This window comes from Cyprinodon tularosa, unplaced genomic scaffold (genome assembly GCF_016077235.1).
Source record: "Cyprinodon tularosa strain WSP-4 unplaced genomic scaffold, ASM1607723v1 ctg196, whole genome shotgun sequence".
In the NCBI taxonomy this organism is placed as follows: Eukaryota; Metazoa; Chordata; class Actinopteri; order Cyprinodontiformes; family Cyprinodontidae; genus Cyprinodon; species Cyprinodon tularosa.
Window position 1 is genome coordinate 374,323 of NW_024038715.1, and position 16,516 is coordinate 390,838.

Here is a 16,516-nt window from a genome sequence, read left to right on the forward strand (position 1 = left end):
AAATAGGTAGACACTGAGTCAGGGCTCTCAAATAGATGAAAGCTTCTCTCTCCAGCTGGCAGATGTGACAAATGATCTTTAGTTTTCAACTATATACAAGACCATTATCATATATTAATGACAAAAGAAATAACATAACTGTCCAGCACTAAAACCTCCCCCACTCTGTCTGCCAACCAAAAAGTTTTTGACTCCATTCGTACACGCCCTGCAAAAAAGACAAGAAGAAGATCTGACTACTTCGATGACCCATCCAGTGATATGTGTGAAACATTTATACAACCACAGAAAGTCTGGCCAAAGAACATAGAGAAAGTAAAAGAAAAGGACCAGGTGGCAGGCAGTACAAAAAAAAATCTTTGAAATAAAATTCAGGCTCAGTTCCCCTTTTCATCCAATGTTAAAATGAAGCTTGTGTTTTTCAGAGAAATAAATTAAAACATTTAAAAAATCTTCAAATCACAAGCAGACAAACAGAAGAACCAACCTCTTAAAGGGGCTACTTGAATTAAGGACTTAAGTTTTACATTTAAAATAAGTGTCAAATGTTAGTTGACATGTTGTTAGTTGATAAACTGTTTGGGCTTGATAACTGATATCCAACCGTGTTCAAGAGGGAAGAACTCAATGAACTTTGAAGATCACCAACAGAGTGAGACTTCCTGTTTCTTCATGATCAAAGCTCTGAGAACACGCGTACATGTAGCCCCTCAACCTTTCACTGACAAAAAACAACAACATAAAAATAGGATGTTGTCCTGACATCCAACTCGCTCAGGTCTCTTCCTTGGTTTCAATTTCTGACACGTTACGGCTCATCAATGGTAATACAAGTTATCTGAAAATACTTTAATAAGAGAAATTAACACCAAAGATGATTTGGAGCCTTTTGTTACAGGGTCACCACATACTTTTGAACTAACATTTAAAAAGTCCCCTTTTTAAGCAATAATGGATGGACAGTCTGAACCTCCCTGAAATATCTAAACTCCCAGATGAATGGAAGAAAAAAAACTAACATAGGGAAAAGAAATATGCAGATGGATCGAACAGACAATGGAGGAAAAGTTAAATGAATAAATAGATGCAAAAACTACAAGGTGATGGATCGATATAGAATAAATGGAAAGCTGGACGGTAATAGATGGGTGAATGGTTCAATAAGAAAGGACATATAGATGGACACACCGGCTGACAGATGGCCGAATGGACAGATAAATAGGTTGATGGATGCACAAACTAAAGGAACAGATGACAAATGATAAAACAATGGAAAGATACCTTGGAGGGTTGGTAGATTGATTGAAAAACGAAAAAACCAAAGACTAGACAGATGGGTGGGGCACCCATTTTTTTTCATATAATAATTACGGAACAAATGAAGTGTAGAAATCTACATTTTCTAAACCTGTCATATTTACATATTTATCCATACCACATTTTTCTTAACTCCCTTGTCAAACCTTAATGAGTTAGCCAGCGTAAGCAGACGTATGAAAAATCTGGCCAAAATGCTAGCATACGTTGGATAAGTTATTGGTCAGTTATGTATGAGTTATAAACCAGCTGAAGCACGCTGCAAAACACTGGCACACGTCGACATACAGCCAGTACATCTTGATGCCAGCGTATGTCATATGTGGGCCATAAGTTACAGGTAAGTTATCTGATCATATACACTCTCACATAAAATAAGTGAAAGTTTCTCATAAGTTGTGGCTTATCCAAAACTTATGCGTAATTAGTCAAGGACTTATCTCCAACGCATAACATATTTGATGTGTTCCAAACGACCGCTGAAAGTGTTTCTAACTAAGAGCTACTGTATAATGGCATACTGGCAGCGTTTTTGGTATTTCACAGAAGGAAACCGTCAGTGCTCCTCCAGACTTCATCCCCATCGTAGGGTGAGTGAGAAGGTCAGTGTGAGGGATCCTCCCTGCGTTCACGCCACAACCACGACCAACAAACTTCCTAGCAGACATGGCTCTGAATCTGATGCGTCTGCAAACCTTCTTTATTTATTTATTTATTATTCTTTTATGGCAAACAGTAAACAGTAGCTAGGTTAATACTGCGATCAAAGAAATAATTTTATGCAGGCCGAGCACCTCCGGGCGCTTCACTGCTTCCCTCATGTTTGTGACATTTTATGGGCATTACGCTGGCGTGTCTTTTCCATAAGTTAAGCTGTTGTTGAACATACGCTCTGGACTCGTTATGAATACTCTATTTATACGCTCAAAATTGGAGAAAAAAAAAGACATAGAAAGTTCAGCATATGCCAGTGTTTTAAAAGATTCTGGGATGTCAGGCATACGCTGGCTAAATCGTCAAGGTCTAACAGGGGATTAAGACAATGTAGGAGTCCTGTTTGTTCCTAACAGACACACACCTCTTTTTGGGATAATAACCCACCCCCCCTCAACTAACCTGAGATGGCATTGGTGACAGACATGAGCGGAGAGTGCAGAGCAGGTGTGACGCCCCAAACTGTGTGGTATCCCACGATGCCAGCCAGACCAAAGGTAGTGACCATCTGAGTGAAGGCGGCGTTAGGAGCCGACAAGCCCAGACCAAGCAGGGTGCCGATACCTGAACACAGACACAGTAAACAAATTCAGAGCTGCCTGTGAGACATCAAAGCAGGTTTCAGGAAAACACAAGTCTCTCTTGGGCTCCAACCTAAGTTCCGTTATACTCATTTCAAATTGAAATAAATTTAAGAAGCCCTGGGGTTTAATAGAAATAATTTGGAATTAAAACCACACACTTGTCTTTATAGAACCTTAAAGCTGAAATAGCACAGACTAAGAACCAAGGAAAAATAGTGGCAATAAAAGTGTTTTTGTTTTTTTTCCTAAATGCCTAACCTAGACAAATTAAAGATAACAGGATTTTAAAAATGTATTCAAAAAACCTGCTCCAGGGTGAAACTCTGAGGTGACAATCTTAAACATGACAAAGAGCTGAAACATGCAGCCATGAACACACCAACCGAACGGAGCCTGAGGGGATAGTGATGTGCTATATTTGTCGAGATGTATTACAGAGGACCTGAGAATGGAAAGTAATAAGTTGTGAATAGTCATAAACATATAAATTTTTCATTTTTTTTAAAACCTCCATTTATTGCTCTTAATTTTTAACATTCTTCGCTTGTATAGAATTTGAGAAAAACGTCCTATATTTGAAACAGGAATACAACATCAAAAGTGGCAGAAGTAAAAGGCTAAATCATTTTGAATGAATGAATTCTTCAGTAATAACTATTTTATTGAGAAAAAAAAAAAAAAAAAAAATGTGTATATATATATATATATATATATATATATATATATATATATATACACATACACAAAGAGTTCATTTGCAAAAACATAGAACTATAAAAATTATTTAAAAAACACACTTTTCATTAGCAACACCTTGCAAAGAGTAAATTACATGCTTCAGCTCCTTTTTTTTTTCCTTTCAAAAATGATATTTATCTGTTTTTGCAAGTGAACTCTTCATTTATAACAGTTTGCAGTGAAATGGTTTTAGTTTGTTTTTGTTTTTTTCTAAAACAATGCCATGAAACTAAATTCCTAAGCAGAATATGACTAAAAATACTTAACTGTGCAATAGTAATAATAAATATCTCTAACTTCATGCATGCATGTTTGTTTTTGTTATTAAATTATGGATATTTTTGTAAAAGCCATCTATCCATTCTGATAAAGAGCCATTTAAAGTGTAAGTTACTATTGGAAGCAGTGGCTATGTACTGGAGCAGGAAACAGGCCAACATCTAGAAAAAAACTGAAACCTACATTACATGCGGTTGACTCACACCATGCGCTGTGCAGCATTATGAGAACCCCTCACCCCAACTCTACTTCAAACGACCAGTATAAAACGTTTTTTACAATGCAAACTTCCTGAGACCAACAGGGTGCATGTGTGTCTGTGTGTGTATGCGCCTTCGAAATGTGCCCGTCAGTTCTAGTCTCCAGCACACATTCCTGCAGCGACTTAAAAAGCTGCTTGTTAACCCGTCCTTCACCTTTCAGTACACCTCCGCCTCCCTCAGGAGCCACTGCTAACCATTAACAGTGATGAAAGAGAAATCTGGACATGTGTAATTTTCCCTAATGAAGAATCAAATTATAGTAGCACTATCAGACTCGCCCAAACTACAAACCTCCAGTGTACAAGCTAGCTTGGGTGAGTGTAGCCCTGAAGGGGGAGATCTGTGCAGCCTTCTCCGCCTCCAACTCCTGAACGCTCTTGGGTTTAGGAGGTGCCGCAGTGGGAACGTTGTTGGGCTGCGGAGCGGGGAACAAGTTCTTTCCATTCTAGAAACAAAAGAAGGGACAGATAAAAAAATTAAAATAGAAAAATGAAACTGTTCAAAGACATTATGTCACAATTGTGGCTTTTAAATACTATATTAAAGATAAATGAGGTCATTAAGAAGTGGGAGGGATGTTGTATCAAAGGAACATTTTGTTATTTTGTTATAATTTGTTGTCAAATTATTGTGTTTAAAGTTATAAAGTAGTACAATTACACATATCAAGGACATTTACAGGTTTTTTTTAACATTGGTGGTAAGCAAAAATAAGGGTATGGCCTTATCTGTAGCTGTAAACAGACTGAGAGCAGAGGGAATAGTTTTGTCCTTGAGGGACACCTAGTGACTAATGAAGGCATCTACATGCTCCGATTTATTCTCTGCATTTTACTTTGTAAAATAAACTCACTGGTAAAGAGATTTAAAACACAGAGCAGAGGTTTAACAGTACATATACTTTTTGGAAAGAGGGTTAAAGAGCAACTCCCTGCAGACATCAGATTTTACAATGAAAACAAAGCTCAGAATCGTAATAAATGCCGACAACATTTTAGAGCTGCAAGCTCCTCAAATATGTTGTTTTTATAGCTTATTAACAAGCCCGATTAAAATGTCTTGATGAAGACCCATTCACCACGTCCATACAGATGTCTGTTTGATACACGATCCAACAAAAAAAATAAATAGATGCTGTTTTAGCAGAGAGGAATCCTGATGCCCTCTAGTTTTGTATCATGTGGGCAAACGTAGCATTTAGTGTAATAAATGCAGCTGCTACAAAGAGGAACCAATGAAAACGGAGTTCAAAATTTATTCTCACATTGACTATGTGCATAGTGGAGCTGTCCAAAATACAATATAATGACAATTTGTTTTTTTCTCAAAACAAATGACCATACACATCTCCCTAAAAATTAGGAAACTCAATTTTCACAGAAAGTAGGTATTTAAATAATGTTTTACATCAGGTGTGGGAGGAGTATTTATTTTCAACTTAAAATACTTTATTTAGATACATGTTAACCTTTAAACAATATTAAGGCCATGCTTTTGTTGTTTTGTATTAGTGTATGAGAGAATCCTTTGTTTTAAATTCAATCAACTTTAAGTTTGACATTTGCTTTGATGGGCAGATAGGTGATAGGTGTAGTTATAGAACAGAGAATTCTTGTTTCGTTCCAAATCCAGTGGACTGGTTGCCTTAAAGCAACCTAACTTGAGTCGTTTGCTTTTTTGTGTTCTCGTTTTCAGTTCAAGAGAAAAACTTCTCACTCTTTTCTTTTTCAACATTATTGTTGCTTTAAAATCAATATACACACTAAACTCCATCATATTTGTACTGCATTTCAATGCATCAACAAAAAAAAAAAAAGACAAACAATGGTTAAGACCTTGTACCTGCATGACAATGGAGCCCCGCACAACGTGATCCATGGTCCCATAATCAAAAGCCTCCTTGACATCAAGGTAAAAGTTTTCCTTATCAGGGCTGATTGCTCGCAGCAGCTTAGTGATGTTGTTGGAGTACAGAGTGCTGGACTGTGTCGGCAAGCGACTGGGCAGGTCTGTGTAGCCAATGTGAGTCACTCCCTAAAATAATCACAAATACAGAATGAGAAAATAGTTACTTTAAAAAAAAAAAGCAAAATAAATTACATGCAACTCGTTTAAATAAAATTTTAGCTGTTTAACCATGTTTGTATCAGAGCATCAGCATAGCCATGCTTCTGTCACCTCATTTTAAAAGCACCTTGTATCTAGTGAATCATGAGACTGTAGTTTATACATTCAGCTTATTATTTTTAATCTAAATATCTGGCTAACCCTAACCCTGGCTAAAAAAAAAATTAGAAGAGACTTTAGTGAATGAAAGCCATCACTGCATGAGGTAAAAGTAACAAAAGCCATAGCAATGAGGAAAAGGTAATGACTATTTGATATTGGAGAACTTTTGATAAAATACTAAATTAGTGTGGTTTTAGTTTATTGCAATCACCCACCTCTGATAGTGAGTAAATATTTGAATTGGACACATTCAATGCAATTCTACAAAGTGATATTGTGATGACGGTTTTAAATAAATGGCAATCCATTTCATAAGCATAAAATCTGATTCAGGAGTGGGCACTGTGGTGGCACGTTAGTTTGTGACCCATGATGTGTAGGGGCCTGTCCTCCAAATGACCTGTTAACTTTAACCAAGTCCTCAACACAATCTCAACTTTCAAATAAATGCCACTAATGCAAAAAAAGAAGAAAAAAAAACCTTAAAAGAAAATATATATATAATTTGCTGAATGCATGCAAAACTGGCTGCAAGGTGGTGCAGTTTGCATCACTGTTGCCTTGCAGCAACTCACCTTGTATACGGAAAGCTCTCCTGGAACCGTGGTCTCAATGTTTCCTCCAGCTTCAGCAGCCAAATCCACCACAACTGAACCGTCCTTCATGCTCTCTACCATTGGTTTGGTGATAAGAATTGGAGCCCGCCTACCTGCAGTATCACAGCATTAAAGGTGTTAAAAATAATAAATCTTTTATAGCAGGGTATAGAGGCTGTTAGAAATAATTTCATCATCTTTATCCATCATTTCCTTCACAAAAGATTCATATTGTTATATTTACAGCAGATATAAAAACATCTTTTTTTTTTTTTACTGACCATGAGCAGCGTAGCTGTCGTTTAGATAACCAGCATGCACAAAGTGTTTTTAGCTACCGAGTGAGTATACCTGGAATTAGAGCTGTGCTGATGACAATGTCCACTTCCTGACACTGTTTGGCAAACAGTTTCATCTCTGCCTCTATGAACTCCTTCGACATTTCCTTGGCGTAACCTCCCTGGCCCTCTCCTGACTCCTTTATGTCCACTTCAAGGGGCTCTGCACCGAGAGACTTAAACTGCTCCAAGGCTGCAGCTCTGAAGGAGAGAGGTGAAAAAGGGGAGAAAACAGTTGGACACAAATTAACGGAAGCTGACCCAGTAGTGATCTGCTAATATACAGGGTAATGTATCAGACATATGAATAACAAATAATAAGGTATTTGGATTATTGGTTAAAGAAAATAATGTAGATAAACTTTAAAACAATTATGATAAGAGTAAATAAGACAATCCTCAAAAAGAAATAAACCTACATTTTATCTATATTTAAAAATCTCTGATCCTGAACAAAAATTGCAAAAAAAAAAAAAAAAAACCCCAAAATTGCTGAAGTTGCTGTAATATCTTTGTGTCATTTTCAATGATTAATGCAGAAATAATTAACCTTGAACACCAACCTGGTATCAAAACCTCGGACAATGGCTCCCATGGCCCGGGCGGTACCTGCAGCTGCCAGACCGGCCACACCTCCTCCAATAATCAGCACCTATTCTCAGACATGGAAACAGAAAAGGCTGGGAGTCACCAAAGGAGCGCTGGAGCGTAAAGTAAGAACTGCAGTAAGCAGCTTGGACAGTAAACATGTAAAACACAACAGCAGAACCATGGATAGTCCCACTACTCTCACCTTTGCAGGCGGCACCTTCCCAGCTGCTGTGATTTGACCAGTGAAAAAACGTCCAAAACTGTTAGCTGCCAAAACAACTGCCTTGTATCTGAATAAGATAAGGTAAAATACAGAAGGAAATGACAGAAAATGAACTTAGACATTGTAGCTGCTTATAAATCTACAATCAAAACTGTTGCCTGAGCTTTAAATATGACAGCTGAATCTTATGGTGAATACTTATGGCAGTGAAAATCAACTATTCAAAATTGCATAGTTTTCAGCTTGATGACCAAAATGCTGGTAAAAGTTAATAAACATTTTATTTAAATACAATACACCTTCCTACTTGCTAAAACATTCTCCTCTAGGAACCTGAATAGTAATTTTATGTACTTTTAAAAGCAGTGAATTGCAGCTTGTGTACCTACCCTGCAATGTTTGCCATGGAGCTCAGCGCATCGTAACCCTGAGCAATGGTGACCCTGGGCACCTGGTCCATTGCCAAAACCGTGGCCTTTTTCTTTGACAGCATTTCCATCAGTTCGGGGTTCTGAGCTGGGTAGATGAAGCTGACTAAAGTTGAAGCTTCCTTCATCAAGTCCACCTCGTGAACAGCCAAAGCAGGGTTAAATGTGGGAGCACGCACCTGGAATAAAATGAATCCAGCTGAGATTGCTGCACAACTAAGATTCAATTAATAAGATCAATTCATTACTCATCTCGTTCTGCCTGCATGAGGGAATAAAGTCACCATTCAACTTAAACCTACATGTAGTATGCCACTGTGGCTTTCAGTTGTTTAGTATTTACACTGAAAGGAGAGATCGAACTGTCAAGTCCACAGTTAGACAGCATCTCTATGAAGTCTATAAAGCCGAGAATACAATTCATGATTTTTCGCCCTTTTCGTGCCGACTTTCCAGTCAGACGAGAATTTTTTGATCGGTCCGACTTTCAACCTGATCGTGCATCATGTAATGTACAGGGGGTAACGAGGGGCGATCAGGCTCTCACGACCACCTTCCGATCAGGAATCGTGAGGTCGGGAGAAAATCAAACATACGAATCGCTCAGTGGGCATGCGCAAACAAGGATTCTTCTTCTTCTTTTACTCTCAGATGAAAAAAAAAAAAATTGACAGACCGTAGTAGCCCCATTTGCTCAGCCATGTCTTTGTTCAAACACGTCGTCGCCTTTTCTTTTTACGGCTTTCAGGATACAAAATTGCCAAGGCAGCGCATTTCTCTCTAGTGAGCTTCATATTCGTCTTGTACTCGTTTGGCTGCCGGATAGACGAGGCTGAGTAGGGCCATCTCACTGCAGAGCTGAGTCCAACGTACAGTGTGAGCAGTTAGATGCATCAAAGCGTCGGGTCGCACAGTGTAAGAACATACATCGTGAGCTTTGAACTCACTGTACGACAAAACCCTGCCGTTTCGTCGTACAGTGTGAGCTGCAGCTGAGGGCAACGATTGAAAAAAATAATAATTGCGCAGTGTATGCACGACTTAAACTGGAGGCACTCTTTATTACAAAATACTGACTAAAGATATTTCCTCCCCCATAAAGCCTACCTTAACCAACAGATCAGATGCCAGCACATCTTTCACGTCTTTAATTGCAGCTCCGGCCTGAGTGTAATGTTCATCAGGGAACTTGGAGGGCTCTCCGGCTCCAGACTCCACCACGACATTAAAGCCCTGCTTGATGAGAGCCTGAACACCAGCTGGAGACAGAGCCACACGACGCTCATTCTGGAAAACTTCTTTGGGAACGCCAACTGTGAGTTGCTTGTATGGGATTCCTGTAGGCAAAGGTGAGAAAAACAACATTTAGAGATAAGATCCAAGTTTTAATTCACTCACAGTTCATTGTGAGCTGAGACAAAACCGGAAATAATCAAAAATCAATAAACCCCAAGCTGTGAAATCAAGGTGAGGGCCCTGTCACAACTTGCTGATTTAGACAGCATAAAAAGAACAAAAGAAAGAAGGTTTTCAGTCAAAGCAGATTCAGCGATATGTCTGGAAGTTTGTTGGTCCTGGCCTTGAACACAGGGAGGATCCATCACACTTCCCTTCTCGTTCACCCTATGATTGGGATGCAGTCTGGAGGAGAAGTTACTCATAAGGTTTTGGATAAGCTAGACACCACAACTGATAAGTAACTTACACTTAATGTATGTCAACGATCAGATAACTTACCTGTATGTATATGTACATGGCAATTTGTTTGGCATCTGCTGGACTAAATCGTCAAGGTGTGACAGGGGCTTAAGGAGGGCAAAAAATTAAACCTTTTTTTTTTCTAAAGCTAAAATTCTTTATAAAAAAAGCCAACAAAATAGCTAATACCACACATACTACAATAATTTTCCCAGCTATTTTAATGGAGCTCCTACAAGCGGTGATAAAAATAGAAACCATTGAATGAGGATCTGTGTCCAAACTTCTGAATGGTTCCAATGTTGCCACAAGAGGCCAGTATAGGCTACATTGTTGAAGACTAACGCATTCATAGAAAACATGCAGTGTAAATATTTGAAATAAAAAAGCACCTCCTAGTGGCCATTACTGTTCCAATGTTTTAGTTTTAAATCTCTTACTTTTATGGGCTGTTAGAGGCCGTCCCCTGTAGATTAGAAGCACTCATGTTTGTAAAGTGGGTTTCTTACCCACATTTGTTTGAAAAAACAACTTTGGTTTAAAGTTCTATACGTTTTCTATGAATTGGAATTTTTTAAAGCATGGTCTGGTGATTATTTGTTGCCCTCAGACTAATTTTGAGAAGTTTATGAACACAATTTAGAAACGGAACAAAGTCATCCAAATAATTGATGCATAGGGATGCCGTTTTTGGAATTTACTAAATCATATTCTCTGTTAGGTACACAACTTTTTTTTTTTTTTTTTTTACAAAGCTTGATAAAAATGAAAAAAAAAAAATCCCCTTTCCCCAAAATTATTATTATTAACTTTTATGGGGTTTTTTTTCCTTTCTAAAAAATATTGAACATTCTTTTCAGGTTTCTGGTAAAAATTAAACATTTCAAAATTAAATTTTTTCTGTGGCAAATCTGTATGTCCCACAAGGGTTGTCAACGTGACCAGTTTGGCCCATGAGGAAAAAACCTTGGACACCACTGCTACAATCATCAGAGTACGTGAATGCATCTGTTTGATTCTGCAGGCCAACTTAAGTATTTGTTTCATAACTTTTCTCTTTTTAAAGTATAAGCTGTTTAAACAAAACACAAAGTAATTCTGTTATCATTCAGTAAAACAACCAGAAAGGCACAGTTTCAGGTATTTTGTCATAAACCTAAATGCTAAAAAAGATTTAAGCATAAAATGATTCACCACTTGAAATTTCGGGGTTTGGTTACAAGGGTGTGTACAGTATAGTTATGGACAAAATTATTCACACCCATTTCAACCCAATACATTTATGAAAATAAATATACAATATAACCATTTTGACACATTTTTCTTCCAACTGAAAACAACATTAAGGTTTTGGTATAATTCTCCCAACTCAAATCTATCAGAATCTGTGGAGAAGATTTTGGGGAAATGAAAGAAGATCAGGAGATCCATCACCACAGACAAATTGTGAAAATATTATTAAAAAAAGGACGAAAACAAATAATGAGCAGCTATGCAACAGCAGGAAAAGCAATGCTGATTTTTTCCCCCCATTTATTATTATGAAGGATATTAAAACTTAGGCTGAACTTTTATAGGAAAATATTAAAAAATTCTGTGTTTTTTTTTTGTCATACCCTAATTTTAAAATCTTTGGTTAATTTGATGCAGAGCTCCTTTCCTTCTTTCTATTAGAATCACACTTCTTGGCTGATAAAAAATATTTCCTAATCCAAATCTCCTCAGGGGTATGAAAACATTTGGGCTAAATACCCTGAAACTACATTTTTAAACTGATATAAAAACAAAGGCAAACTGAGGGGCCATCTTAGAATCCATTTCTGAATCTTCAGGTCTGCTTTTCAAGCAAGAAGCAGGTTATGTGTTGCATTAACTGCAATGGAAAATTCCACCTCACACCTTTTCTTTCCCTTCGCTTTCTCTTTACATAAACACAAGTGTGATACGTTTCTTTTTTCCTTTCTCGTTCTTCAATAATGACCCACCTCAACAACCAAAAACTGGAGGAGATTTTAAATCTGTATGATTGAGGTTAAAGATATAATTATATTGGATGTGCTTTTTATTATTCCTGTATACAAATCCATAGAGGTCAAAGCTAGGTCATTTAAACACAAGAGGTCGCTACTTACATTAAAAAGATTTGTTTGTGGTTGTGAAAGAAGTTGCCAGCTGCTACTGGAGCTGTCTGAACTTTAGGAATGTCAACCTCTGTCACCACAGACCAGGAAAAACAAGCATACTCAGACGTTAAGCTCCTTGAGCCAGCCATCACTGGTTTAAACACTTCCTAGCTAGTTGAGATTAATGGCAGCTGTGTCCTTCAAAGTATGTTGAAGCACAAAGATAAAACAGGTAACACTTCCTATGGCACTCTCCATTTGAAAGGGAAAATTGTCCTCTGGTCTTATATACCTCTATTTTGGCAACACACTTAAAAACAACAACAAAAAAATAAAGAGGTTGCAAGCTATTGTAGATTTATCAAGTTACATGAGAGCCAGGGCTAAAATTAAATTAAAGCACTGCAGCAGAAAAGCATTCTAATTAGAACGTCAACAAAAGCTTCATTTGGTGTTGCTTTCAAGCGTGCGAAGCAGTGAGTGAGCTCTAAATATTCACTGCCACATTAAACCACAATCTTTATTGCGTCTATAAAAGTGAAGTGGCTTTTACTATTTTTTACAAATAAAAAAAGAAAGAAAATGCCGCATCTCAGATTCTAATCTTTTGCAGCCTCCTCTTTCCTATTAATCGTGCATCTCTGTTGAATAAAAGAAATTAACAAAGCATGATGCTGCCACCACCATGTGTCACTGTGGGGAGGGTGTGCATAGCTTGTGCCACACTGCAGTCATTCTCTATATTCTGTAGGAGGCAAATTTATACCGAGATGGACTTAACACAGGCTGGTTTTATTTAATAAACCAGGAGTCCCATCTTTACTTTTAGCTACCAACTTAGATAAATTTAAAGGGTAGTTTGTGAGAGACTTGGTTCAGGATAGAAACCTAAAAGTCACTCATAGCACAAACAGGCAGCAAGAACTTTGCTTTGCTTTTATTATGACTATTAATACACTCATGTTATCAGTTAAAGCTTTCATTGTTTTGAATTATGACAAACTAGCAGAATGTTTGAAACAGTTGTTTTTACTGAGGTTGCAGATGACATATAAAAGTCATATTTACTCCTAGAAAGAATGTAAACATTCCAGGTGCAGCTTTTAAAGCACAATTTTTTACTTTCATTACAGCAAAGATGACATGACCTCAGAAGAGTTATAACTAAAGAATTACATAATCAGCACGAGGCTATAAACTGCATATGTGGTTAATGTTAACTTCTTTGTGCCAACTGTTGGATTTTATTGTTTTAAAATAAAGCATCTTACCTGGACCTGCGCTCCGCCAGAGAGCTTGATGGGTCCTAAAAAACCGCACACATGTTAATTTGACGGCAGGGCTGGTCTGAACCTTCACAGATGAGACGCCCCCAAGGACAGGGGCTGAGCAGCTGGACACCACGACGCGCAGGAGGCTCGCCATGGTGCACGCACACCTGACACTCGCACTGCAGCAGGATCTTAATGGGTCTGACAGCAGTTGTCCTGTAGAGGAGACACGGCAGACGTGTGCCAGCAGAAACACAAAGGGAGGGGAGGAGGGGATTAGAGGTCAGAAAGAATGGATCCGACAAGAAAAGTAAACATATCAATATGTTTTCTAAGGCAATCAGCTGACTTTTAACATAAAAATGCTCAGATACGTACAAAAAAAAAAAAAAGCCGGAAATGCAATCTTTAATTATCCAACAATTCTAATTCACAACAAGACCAAGTTTCAGACAAGAATTAATATTTTGTGTTTGTGACAAATAACTTCAGAAGGTGGGCTAGAATTTAATTTTTAAGTCATATGCAATGGCCAAATAAATAAATAAATAAATAAAAATCACAACCAACCATTTAGTTAAGTCATAGCCCACTGACCCAAGCAGAGGAGTAGACAATATGTTTACCCAACATAGAGATAATAAAACAGGCTCAACCTGAATTGGTGGCTGGTATTTTAAGGTTTAAACTAGAACTGACTGGTTGGCTGGCTATAAACTACTCTGTCACGCTTTGACCTCACTAACAAGGACAATTCGGTGTGTATGCAGAGTACATGCACACAACAAATTCGAGTACAAAAATTGTAGTAAAATTGTTGCCGTAAAACTGTTAAATCTGCCTCAGAAGTAAAAGACATGTTTATACTAAATTATTTAAAGTTTCATCATAACTACCTGCTTTAAAAAAAAAACAAAAAAAAAACATGGCTACCCATACCTGGTTTTCAATTGGCATCAATGACAACCCCATTTTTGTCCCTAATATTTGTAATGTTGCATATTGTATTTTATTTCTGCACAGTTTACTGTGACAAGGTTGTTATATGCAATGCTAAAAATAAGTTAAAAAAAAGTTAGTAGTGATTAATTAGATAATAATCTAATAAAATATGTATATTTTTTATTTAACATAATGGAATATAATGCTGGTGGGTGCTTGAAAAAGAGAGGGAGATTTTGATTTAGATGCATTTGATTGTTCAGTATTTTACCTGTTGAGGACTGATAGCATCCACTGTACTTCTACAGCCCACAAGCATGCCATTTAAATGTTAGTAATAAAATATATGTGGAAAAAACAAAGAAAGCCATTAAATTCTCATACATGAGAAATCTATTTCAAAAATAAAAGTATTTCCCCACTAAAATACCCCAAAATTTGATTGAATCAAACTGGCCAAAGAAAAGTAAAATAAAAATAAAAACACAAAGAAAAACCCAATGGTAAAACATACAACTGGTAAAAAAGAAAAAAATAAGATAAAAAAAAAAAAAAACTTAAAAAGAATATCAATTTATCTGAACAATATATTTTAGATTTTTTTAAATTGAGCATTGGTTTCAAGGTTTAATTGGTTGCAACTTTTACTTGTTCCCCTTCCAAATGTAAGCACGTGCTGAATATGCGAAATAAATTGTGGATTACAGCTGCCCCTTAGCCTTTAAATCCAATCAAGCCAAGTTATTCAAATAAAGGACTTTCGCACTGTTTTATAACCGTGTCCTGCACAGAGCCTGTTTCAGTTCCGAACAGTTCAGACACCAGGGTCTCTAAATGTGAGGCAGAGAGCAACGTATCCTTGCTGACTTCACTGCTTTCTTTTTGTCTCGTCTTTCTCTCTGCACAACAGAAGCGCTAACTCTAGCTAGCTAACCAGCTGGAGCGCTGTTTGACGTAGAAACAGCCCCCATATTGTTTCGTTGTTGTGGGTGGTGTGTGAGTCATAACAAGAATTTTGCACACTCAAAAAAATTCAAAAACGAAACAAGTGCAAAGTGGAAAGCGGGACCGGTGCGGTTAATGAAGAATACCTTCACTGACCTTTGCAGACAGCCCGGGCTCTGCGCAGCACAGCCGACTTTGCGTCGACCCGGAAGCAGTCCGCCGCTGAACTGCGTCCGAAGAGAAACATTTGATGCGTTGGCATCGCGGTCAGTGACGAGGCGCAGACAAAATATCGATTATATATATATATATATATATATATATATATATATATATATATATATATATATATATATATATATATATTCCTATACAGCAGTTTAATATTTATTTTTTTATCGATAACATTTATCGATACGTAAATGTTATAAAGCAAAGTAACACACACCTGAAGACAAATTTGAGCATTTTTTGTTCCTTAAAGCCAAATTACATAGTTACAAATCATTATTTGACTATAAAGAAACTTGAAATTACTACAGAACAAAAAAAAAAAAAAAGTAAAATAATTTAGATCTCTGGGGGTGCAAGTCCGAACTCTGCCACTCGGTGTCGCTCTTTCATTGACAGCATTGGTTGCCATCAGGACGCGTTCTGCGTTCTCTGCTGTGGGTTTATGAGAAGATGAGGCATAAAGATATATTTAGCCAAGTTGTGTTCATTTACTGAATACATTGTAAATACAAATATTACAAATCTTCTTATCTTTTTTTGTTTGTTTTGTGTCACATATTTCAGAAATTCCTATGAATGTTAAAATAAGTAAGATTAACCTGTCAAAAAGAGGGCTTAAAAAATGGATACCTATGTATTTTTTTCTTTTGGGTATATTACTATTTCAAATCTATTTTACATTAAATGTATTTTATTCTTCTATATATAACATATGCAATATGGTAATATTTCTTGATATCTTTCTTTTGATATGAATTGTGTTCAGAAGTATTTCTGAGCTAATGCTGTTGTTTTTTTCTGTCTGTTTTCTATGTGGTGCAGTCTTTTTGCTTGCATGCAAAAATAATGGTGGTTAAATGTGTTTATATAAAGTATACATTCATTTCAGTTTGAGTTTAGGTAACATTTAAAACTTAATATAAATACAGTAGAATTGTAGCCTCTTTTACTTACACATACTTGTCATCTGGTTCTCTTTATCAGGCTCAAAGGAAGGAATGCA

At 37.0% G+C, this 16,516-nt stretch overlaps 1 protein-coding gene across 2 annotated transcripts in view; it reads right to left on the bottom strand.

The window, feature by feature from the left end:
* nnt (nicotinamide nucleotide transhydrogenase) overlaps positions 1–15,538 on the bottom strand; it is a 39,391-nt gene extending 23,853 nt beyond the window's left edge. Inside the window, exons 1-11 of one of the 2 annotated variants that reach the window (XM_038283606.1) lie at positions 15,436–15,538; positions 13,393–13,608; positions 9,408–9,637; positions 8,262–8,479; positions 7,852–7,939; positions 7,622–7,710; positions 7,072–7,259; positions 6,700–6,833; positions 5,738–5,929; positions 4,187–4,340; positions 2,434–2,595 (exon numbers count right to left, since the gene is read on the bottom strand). In XM_038283606.1, the coding sequence (XP_038139534.1) occupies positions 2,434–2,595; positions 4,187–4,340; positions 5,738–5,929; positions 6,700–6,833; positions 7,072–7,259; positions 7,622–7,710; positions 7,852–7,939; positions 8,262–8,479; positions 9,408–9,637; positions 13,393–13,608; positions 15,436–15,526 (1,762 nt within the window). In that variant the 5' untranslated portion in view covers positions 15,527–15,538. Of the gene's footprint in view, positions 1–2,433; positions 2,596–4,186; positions 4,341–5,737; positions 5,930–6,699; positions 6,834–7,071; positions 7,260–7,621; positions 7,711–7,851; positions 7,940–8,261; positions 8,480–9,407; positions 9,638–13,392; positions 13,609–15,425 lie in introns of both variants that reach the window. The other variant, XM_038283607.1, reaches the window with a different exon arrangement.
* Between the last annotated feature and the right edge of the window lie 978 nt (positions 15,539–16,516).